Source organism: Salvelinus namaycush, chromosome 1 (assembly GCF_016432855.1).
Source record: "Salvelinus namaycush isolate Seneca chromosome 1, SaNama_1.0, whole genome shotgun sequence".
NCBI classification, from domain to species: Eukaryota; Metazoa; Chordata; class Actinopteri; order Salmoniformes; family Salmonidae; genus Salvelinus; species Salvelinus namaycush.
Window position 1 is genome coordinate 65,314,155 of NC_052307.1, and position 10,078 is coordinate 65,324,232.

The 10,078-nt window shown below is 44.5% G+C and overlaps 1 protein-coding gene across 1 annotated transcript; it reads left to right on the forward strand.

Annotated features, from left to right (window-relative positions):
- The first annotated feature begins 3,988 nt into the window (after positions 1-3,988).
- On the forward strand, positions 3,989-10,078 carry nrn1lb (neuritin 1-like b). Its single transcript, XM_038999587.1, has 3 exons — positions 3,989-4,046; positions 9,310-9,457; positions 9,769-10,078. The coding sequence occupies exons 1-3, from the start codon at positions 3,989-3,991 to the stop codon at positions 10,076-10,078; spliced, it is 516 nt and encodes a 171-aa protein (XP_038855515.1).

The following is a 10,078-nucleotide window of genomic DNA, read 5'->3' on the forward strand; positions in this document are numbered from 1 at the left end:
CAATAATATTCAAACAATTCCCCGCTTCCAAATCTAATATATATTTTTTCACTAACTCACCTTCAGAAATCACCATTAGGATGGATTCACAGATTATCTTTTAACTGTTCGGTCTGATAACTCTTCTGGGCTGTTGGCCTGTGGGGTTTGTAGTTGCGCTAAAGCCGTGCGAACAGATTGGAAAGTATCTGTTTCACTAGACTCATTCTGCGGTCGTGTCCCTAACGAGAGATAGTACGGAATGAGTTTACAGAGCAGGGGTGACGTTTTTTTCCCGGCGATATCCTGTATGCTAAAAATGGGCCTGGAGTACCAGGAGGGGGTGTTGAGACATTCTGTCTGCCGGTATTGCATTTATGCTTCATAGCAGCTTGGGGGGTGTCCGATGTAAATTTATAGACCGGGGTGGGGGCACCGTTAGTATATGCGCTGATTAGAAATAACAATGTTTTGAGGGGGGGACAAAATGGCGCCGTAGAGAGAACACTGTGTTTCAGCGAGCTCCCGTGGCATTCGTAAATGTATATTTTTTCATTAATCTCCTAGCTTGAAAAAGTGGTACAATTGGCTAAATAAGTTATCCTACAATGAGTCTTGACGGTTATTTCTCAAAAATCTCCGACAACATGCCCAACAGAACTACTAAGAACTCGACCAAAACCACCATCCCTGTAGATGTGCAGGAGGAGCTAGCTTACGTTAGCGAAGCTAACACCATTGCGGATCCAGGCACAATGGACCTGGTGATTCAAAAGATGACGGATAACATTACTAAAGTGATCGATGTTAAGATAAGAACGGTCTTGGAAGCAATAGCAGGCCATTCAGCTGAACTACAGAGGGTTGTCAAACGTGTTAATGAGGCGGAAGGAAGAATTGCTACAGTGGAAGCTTCAACTACATCTATGGACACTAAGATAAAAGCACTTGAGAAACAGGTGCGCGAAATGGCGGAGCACATTGACGACTTGGATAATCGAGGACGCAGATGCAATATTCGTGTTGTGGGACTCCCGGAAAATTCTGAATGGACACGTTCAGTACATTTTTTTGAGGAATAGATCCCTGACTACCTACAAATGGACACTAAGGCTGGTCTTGTGAAGCTGGACAGAGCCCATCGCTCTCATGCACCGATACCCGGTCCCAACCAGCGCCCACGGCCAGTGGTTATAAAGTTCCACAACTTCACCGACAAGCAGCAAGTCATGGATGCGGCTAGAAACATCGGTTCTGACGGTAGTCAACGTAAAGGTCCAAAGGTCTCATTCTTCAATGATTATTCCACAGCGGTTGTACGAAGACGCAAAGGGTTTGATGAGGCGAAGGCTCGACTCAAGAGAATGAAGATGGACTACGCGCTGCTGTACCCGGCCACATTGAAGATTATGGTCAACGGATCGCCTAAGAAACTCTACACACCTGAAGAGGCTGCTGCGTTTATTGACTTTCTCTGGTAAATAACTTTAAGCTGCACCTCCGCAGCATTGGATAACTTTTTTATTTTATTTGAATCTGATCATGAAACAGTGGTGTGAGTTCTCACATGCTCCGGTTCAGTAATATTTGTATTTTTATTATTTTTCTTGCTAAAGTAACTGCCGCTACAGCTCAGGCTGAGATATGGGTGAATCTATATTGGTGCCCAGGCTTGGTTTTAGGTGGAAGAGCCTCAATCTCCTATTGATTTTCATTTCCATATATATAAAGGATGAAGCTATTGAGTGGCAATGCAGACTTAAGAGTCTACATTGGAAAGTTGAAATCCCCTGCATGTTAGCTAGTGGGAAAACCCCCTTTTGGATCTTCTTTATGTTTAATTTTTGGGTTTAGTATAGTTCGAATTCAGGGTTTATATATCGTTTGTTTATGCTCGGTGAGATAGAAGAGAGTTCAACACATGGAAAAAGGTACCACCCCACTTTTACAGTAGGATTCAGTCTGGATATTGAATGGTCAAGGTGCATTGGCAGGTAACAGAGTCAGACTGTGTGTATGTACATGGAACATTAGAGGGAGCCATAACCCCATTAAAAGGAAGAAGGTACTGTCTTTTTTGAAAAAAGAAAATATTGATATTGCCCTGTTGCAAGAAACTAATTTGGATGATAAGGAGCATCTGAAATTACAACAAGGGGGGTTTGGTCAAGTGTTTTTCTCATCATTTACATCCAGAAATAGAGGTGTAGCAATTCTTGTGAAAAATAACTTACCACTTAAGGTCTTGAATTGTGTGAAAGATAAATTTGGTCGCTTTGTTATAATTAATGGTACTTTACAAGGGCAGAACATCTCCATAATGAATATTTACTTCCCCCCTGCCCACCCCCCTGATTTCCTCACTAAGGTTTTTCTAGACTTTTCAGAATTAAACTCAGACACTGCAGTGGTTGGAGGAGATTTTAATTGTTTGTTGAACCCCCTTATTGATAAGTTTCCCAGTGGTATAGCTTCACTCTCTCCTCGAGCTAAGTCACTTAAAGCTATTTGTGATGATCTGGGGTATGCTGATGTTTGGAGAACTTTTCACCCCTCCAACAGAGAGTTCACTTGTTTCTCTGCACCTCATGGATGTCAGACTAGAATAGATTACTTTTTTATGCCCAGGACGTCTTTGCAGTCTGTTTTATCCGCTAGGATAGGAAGCATAGTCATATCTGATCATGCAGAGGTGATCCTGGACATAAAACTCAACGGGGCATTCAATCTGTCAAGACATTGGAGGTTGAATACAACCATCCTTAAAGACCATACATTCACATCATATTTTATTACAGAGTTTAAAGCATTTTTCTCTATTAACTCTCAATCAACAGATAACCCCTCGCTCCTTTGGGAAACCTGTAAAGCGTACGCCAGGGGTCTGATTATGTCATACACAGCCACTAAGAGGCGGAAAAAGCGTGAAAAGCAAAAAACGTTAGAGGGTGAATTAGGAACTAAAGAGAAGGACTATATTAAAACTCCCACTCCTGCTCTATTAAAGGAAATATCAGTTCTTAGATCAACGTTGGACTCTCTCCTAACACAGGACGCTGAAAAGAAAATGAGATTTGTCAGGCAAAAGCTATATGAACATGGCGATAAGCCAGGAAAGTACTTGGCGTACCTAGCTAAAAAGAGAGCTGACTCACAGTCAATTGCTACTATTACTGATTCTGATGGCAATCATTTATATGAAAATAAATTGATAAATGACTCATTTAAGACATTTTATGCAAATCTTTATGCCTCAGAACTGCCAAATGATGCACCCAAATTAATGGAGAACTTATTTTCTAAGATTGAGCTCCCTACTATCTCTGAAGAACAGAGGTCCCTCCTTAATGCCCCTATTACCGAGGAAGAGATAATGTTCGCAATTAAGAATCTGCAAAATGGTAAGGCCCCAGGACCAGACGGGTTTTGTAATGAGTTCTATAAAGAGTTCCATGGCCTGATACTTGAGCCATTGCGTGATATGTTTAACCACTCATTTTCAAATGACCAGCTCCCTCAAACGCTGAGAGAAGCCAAAATATCAATTATTCTCAAAAAGGGAAAATGTCCAGAGTCTTGTTCCTCGTACAGACCAATTTCCCTTCTGAATGTGGATAGAAAATTGCTTTCTAAAATTCTAGCCACAAGATTAGAGGACTCACTGCCACTAATTGTGAAAGGAGACCAAACTGGCTTCATTAAGGGCCGTAAGTCATGCAACAATGTCAGGCGGCTTCTTAATGTAATTCAAGCATACCAACAAAGTGCTAGGGATGGTCTTGTGCTCTCCCTAGATGCGGAGAAAGTATTTGATCGTGTGGAGTGGTCTTACCTATTCTTTGCTCTAAATAAATTTGGTCTAGGGGACAACTTTATAAAATGGGTGAAAGTTTTATATGATGATCCTCAGGCTGCTGTCCTTACTAATGGGCTAAGGTCAAATAGCTTCTCTATATACAGAGGTACCAGACAGGGCTGTCCTTTGTTCCCTCTCCTATTTGCACTCGTTATGGAACCACTGGCCGAGGCCATCAGGGTAACGCCTGCTATACAGGGGCTGCTCATTGGTGATGTTCACCATAAAATAAGCTTGTATGCTGATGATGTCCTGATATTCATCTCTAGTCCCGAGACTTCAACTACATCTCTTATCAATATTATTGAATTATTCAGCAAATTCTCAGGCTACAAGATTAACTTAACTAAATCAGAGGCTATGCCACTTGGTAACCTTCACTCTGTACCTAATACTTCTCCCCCCTTCCCTTTTAAATGGTCTCCCTCAGGTTTTACGTATCTGGGTATATTTCTAACTCCTAAATTCCAGCAAATGTACAAAGCCAATTTTGTTCCCTTGTTTGATACAATAAGACAGGATCTGGAGCGCTGGAACTCTCTCCCGATTTCTTGGTTGGTTAGAATATCCCTCTTGAAAATGAACATTTTACCTAGACTACTTTACCCAATCCAAATGATCCCAGTATTACTCTCCAATAAGGTAATAAAGGATGTAAATGGATGGCTAAGTTCATTTATATGGAGTAAACGCAAGCCAAGACTTAAGATGGCAATATTGCAGCTGCCAAGTTCTATGGGTGGCTTGGATCTGCCCAATATCAGGTTATATCAGTGGTGTGCCCACCTATGTTATATTTCTGATTGGATCACAAACGATGACTCCTCTATTTGGTTAGACATTGAGACTTCTCTTTCAAAATTCTGGGGCCTCACACAGAACTTCCTCGAGGCTTTTGTCATTGGGTTCATGACAAGAGACGCATAGCACCCCGAGAATTGGCCTAGGAGACATCATTTTCTGTTTAATGTTCAGGGTTTTATTTTTAAAATCTTGTTTCGTGTTCTGGGGCCGCATGTCTTGTTCTGGGCTTTATTTATAATGCGTCTGCCAACCCCAATACCCCAGGACATTCCTGTTTCATAGACAACAGCCCTAAGGTCAATAAAACAGGGGGTGGGGGGGCCATACTCTTTGAAATGTTCAAACACATCCCCCCCAGTTCAAAGAGGTCCATAGACATCAATCATCATGACAACTTCTACAGAATAGATGCATTATATACATAAATTCACACTCACTCTAAGGCGTGAGAACAGGAACAGGATGCCCATATATGGGCATAAGCACGTGATAACTTCCCGCCATGATGTCCTGACCGGATGCCCAAATATGGGCATGCACACGTCATCCGGACATACGGTCATAAATCAAACGTTTGACGTGTGCCGTCTACTTTATTCTCTCTAACATGCACCTGTGGAACGGTCGTTAAGACACTAACAGCTTACAGACGGTAGGCAATTAAGGTCACAGTTATGAAAACTTAGGACACTAAAGAGGCCTTTCTACTGACTCTGAAAAACACCAAAAGAAAGATGCCTAGGGTCCCTGCTCACCTGCGTGAACGTGCCTTAGGCATGCTGCAAGGAGGCATGAGGACTGCAGATGTGGCCAGGGCAATAAATTGCAATGTCCGTACTGTGAGACGCCTAACATGCTGACCAGACCGGACACGTCGCATGCGCGAGCGTCGCAAAATAAATTTAGAAATCCATGTTATTCAATTATTGCACCCACACTGCTCGTGCGTGCCAACGAGCGTCTGCGATGCCTAGGGCTAAAATAGAACTCCTTTCTATTTCTGACACAGATCGTGCTGAAAGTCCTTCCTCTCCCATCTCGTCATTGGTTTATAGAAGCAGGTACCCACGTGCCATCTCCTCACTGGTTATACCCACGTGGGTGATTGAAAGACGAACTGTTTTGCCGGTGGTCGTGGTAATACTATGAAAGTTTAGATGCCGATCACCATATAAGTTCAAAGATGAAAAAGCCTGGAAGGAGGAGAGATTACTAGAAACAATTCGGTTGGCCGTTTTATGTGTGGATTAATTGTCGGAGTAGAGGACCTTGTGCATTTCAGGTAAAACAACAACTCAGTGTTTATATCCCAGGACAAATTAGCTAGCAACAGCAAGCTAGCTAAATAGGACAAATTAGCTAGCAAGTGCAAGCTAACTAGCTAAATTGCCATACATGTTTAATGCTTTTCGACCTGTCCTCAAATTAAGGACATTGGTTCAGAGTTTGTTTTGATATTTTAACCTGCGTGTCATGATCGCGTTTGGTGTAGGGGGACAAAATACATTTATGCACAATAGCGCACGATGGCGCGTGCGCGCAGCAGGTTTGGGTTCCGTGTAAGACAGCGCTACAGGACGGACAGCTGATCGTCCTCGCAGTGGCAAACCACGTGTAACAACACCTGCACAGGATTGGTACATCTGAACATCACACCGGCGGGACAGGTACAGGATGGCAACAACAACTGCCCGAGTTACACCAGGAATGCACAATCCCTCCATCAGTGCTCAGACTGTCCGCAATAGGCTGAGAGAGGCTGGACTGAGGGCTTGTAGGCCTGTTGTAAGGCAGGTCCTCACCAGACATCACCGGCAACAATGTCGCCTATGGGCACAAACCCACTGTCGCTGGACCAGACAGGACTGGCAAAAAGTGCTCTTCACTGACGAGTCACGGTTTTGTCTCACCAGGGATGATGGTTGCATTCTCGTTTATCGTGGAAGGAATGAGCGTTACACCGAGGCCTGTACTCTGGTGCGGGATCGATTTGGAGGTGGAGGGTCCGACATGGTCTGGGGGCGGTGTGTCACAGCATCATCGGACTGAGCTTGTTGTCATTGCAGGCAATCTCAACGCTGTGCGTTACAGGGAAGACATCCTCCTCCCTCATGTGATACCCTTCCTGCAGGCTCACCGTGACATGCCTGACATGAGACATGACAATGCCACCAGCCATACTGCTCGTTCTGTGGGTGATTTCCTGCAAGACAGGATTGTCAGTGTTCTGCCATGGCCAGCGAAGAGCCCGGATCTCAATCGAATTGAGCACGTCTGGGACCTGTTGGATAGGAGCGTGAGGGCTAGGGCCATTCCCCCCAGAAATGTCCAGGAACTTGCAGGTGCCTTGATGGAAGAGTGGGGTAACATCTCACAGCAAGAACTGGCAAATCTGGTGCAGTCCATGAGGAGGAGATGCACTGCAGTACTTAATGCAGCTGGTGGCCACACCAGATACTGACTGTTACTTTTGATTTTGACCTCCCCTGTCACGACTTCCACCGAAGGTGGCTCCTCTCCCTGTTCGGGCGGCGGTCGGCGTCGCCGGCCTACTAGCCATCACCGATCCGTGTTTCCTTTTCCGTTTGTTTTGTCTTTGGTTCTGTCACACCTGGTTTTCATTTGCTTTGATTTCTGTGTGTATATTTACCCTGTTTCCCCGCTTAGGTTTGTGCGGGATTATTTTTTCTTGTTGCTTGTGGAGGCTTTCCTCAGTGTATCTTTTGCGTGTAGTGATTTTAGTAATGTGCGTTGTGGTTCTACGCCTTACGGGTGAACTGTTTGTTCCCATTGGGTTTTGGGTATTTGTACTGGACTGTGTTTGTTTTGGACTTGCCCTGATTAAAAATTTACACGCTACACTGACATTTCTGCTCTCCTGCGTTTGACTCCTCACTTACCTTCAGTGCGCTCGCAACACCCCTTTTGTTCAGGGACACATTATTCCATTTCTGTTAGTCACATGTCTGTGGAACTTGTTCAGTTTATGTCTCAGTTGTTGAATCTTGTTATGTTCATACAAATATTTGCACATGTTAAGTTTGCTGAAAATAAACACAGTTGACAGTGAGAGAACGTTTATTTTTTTGCTGAGTTTATATAAAGCCCATATTTCTCAGGAGCCCTGCTTTCTCTTCTATCTCTCTACCAAACTATTGACAAACACACTGCATTGTGAGTTTGTGCTATGTGCTATTTTACCTCCACTAAATGCCCTTAATACTGAGATTGGAAATGAGAATGCTCTAATCCAGTGTGCTATGATGTGACGTCCCTGGTCCAAGCTTTCCACAGCTTGCCCTCCACCCCTCCCCTACACACACATCCCCTGGATGCAGCACGTCGACCCTTTGCTCTGTTAATCCAGTGAACACTCACTACGATCTGCATGTATGCTCTGCTCTACTCTTGAGCTCTGATGATCCAACAAATGAATGACAGGACACCTCACTCTGAGAAGACACCAAAATTCTGTCCAGGATTATAACACTGCTGTGAACGTCATCAGATCAGAGCTCATTAATTGTGTGCTGGGGCTCCACTGGACTCAGTTGGGCCAGTTGAGTATGAGGTCCCATGCCTGCACCGTGACTTTCCTCCTGCCTGTTGCTCTTTACCTCTGTAAGGATGCCTTTCCCTTATCTATTTATGTATTGTATGTCTGTGTGTCTCTGTCTGTGTGTGTTGTAGTGATGTTACTTTAGTGTGGTGAGCGTAGTTTGATGCTTCGAAGGCAGCTTTTATCTCACTCTGCTCTTACTAGTTTCCTGTATTTTTTCTGTTCAACTGTTTTTGTTTGTTAGAATATTTGAAACTGAAGGGATGGCATAAGTAGCAGAGCAGGAGTGATGATTTGGTATGGGGTGATGGTAAGTTGGTAAGGAGAAGAGAGCAATGGTATGGGTGAAAAGGTATTTCTTTCTGAATCCATTTGGATATGAAGGAGAGAGGTTTTACGAAGCACTTATCCTAATGAAATACATGCTGTTCTATCTTGTTCCGAACAGCGCAGTGTGTGTGTGTGTTTATGTGTGTGTGTGCCTCCCACTGTCGTCTCTCAGGGAGTTGTGGGACAGCTGGAGAATACTATCCCACTGAGGTTAGTGCTGAGGATAGGGGCGGTACCTCCTGTAGTCTACGGAGTTGACTAAAGGCCATAAGAATGTTACGTTGAGAGAGAGACATAATGCATGTTGTGCTAGGACACCAGAGCAAGAGATTAATTTGTAGAGTGTGTTGCATTCACCCCAACCTTCTCCCTGTGGTGATGCTCATCTTCATGTTCCTTCTCCACCCTCTCTCAGGGCTAATGTGTGTGTGTGTTTGTGTGTGATTATGTGGTTGTTTGTTTGTATGTTTGCCAATGTGTGTGTACATGTAGTTTACACACACACACAGACACAGACACAGACACAGACACAGACCCACCCACCCACCCACCCACCCACCCACCCACACACACACACACACACACACACACACACACACACAGAGAGGGGCATAGCAGGTATCTCCAGAGGCAGACAGGCTGATGAATTACCTTACTCCGATGCTAAAACCCCAGACGTAAATAAACAAATGAAAAGTAATCTATTAATAGCACTGGACAAAAGAGCTTATGTATCTACTGTAATTCACATTCATACTCTTCACTCCCTTCCCTCCCTCAGATCTGGCCCCTGTGTGTTGGGCTGCTGCACTCCCTAGCTCCTGTGGCGTCATCTACAAGAGCTTTGCTCAGTGTCTCCTCACTCTGGGGGACAGTCTGGGTGACACACAGAAAGAGCAGAGCGCACAGGACATTGACACAGTCTGCAGGTGAGTCTCTCTCTCCCACTCCAACTTGACACCTACTCTGAATCAATCCAGCTCTCTTTTTCTCCTTGCATATTCTCCCATCTCCTCACACACATAAGTGTTGTAAATGTTCATTTTCAGACCAAGTCACTCCTACAGAATCAGACTGTAACCCAACATGTGCTCCAACACTTGTAAACACACACATGTCCTACGTCCCTCATTCACAACCTTCAGATTTCCTTGGTGTATTCCTTTCACATACTTTCAAAAAACACACTCCCTCACAAACCACACTCTCATGTTGTCATACAGTATTTGCCCCCTTACAGATCATGGGATGCGTTCCATGTGTGTGCGAATGCGGCACTTGCCGGTTGTCCTGGAGACGCAGCGGCTGTGTGGGAGTCTCTGAGGCAAGAGTCTAGGAAGACACAGTTTTCTGGAAACCTCTATGACATGTGTGCCAGCCGCACCACACTGGCACCCAATACAGTGCCCATGCCACCCTCCCAGAGGCCACCAACATCAGACCAGACCAATCAAGAAACTCTAAAAGGGTACACGCATCACCTTGGACCCGCCTACACCACGCTTTTGCTCTCAGCATGCATCTCTCTACTGCTCCTGCTCAGGATGTAG

Bases quoted from the DNA above. Each gene is read 5' to 3' on its own strand.
- nrn1lb (XM_038999587.1), top strand. From the start codon at position 3,989: ATGGAACCACTGGCCGAGGCCATCAGGGTAACGCCTGCTATACAGGGG. The intron at 4,047-9,309 runs GTGATGTTCACC...TCCCTCCCTCAG, and splicing joins TATACAGGGGCTGCTCATTG to ATCTGGCCCCTGTGTGTTGG. The intron at 9,458-9,768 runs GTGAGTCTCTCT...GCCCCCTTACAG, and splicing joins GACATTGACACAGTCTGCAG to ATCATGGGATGCGTTCCATG.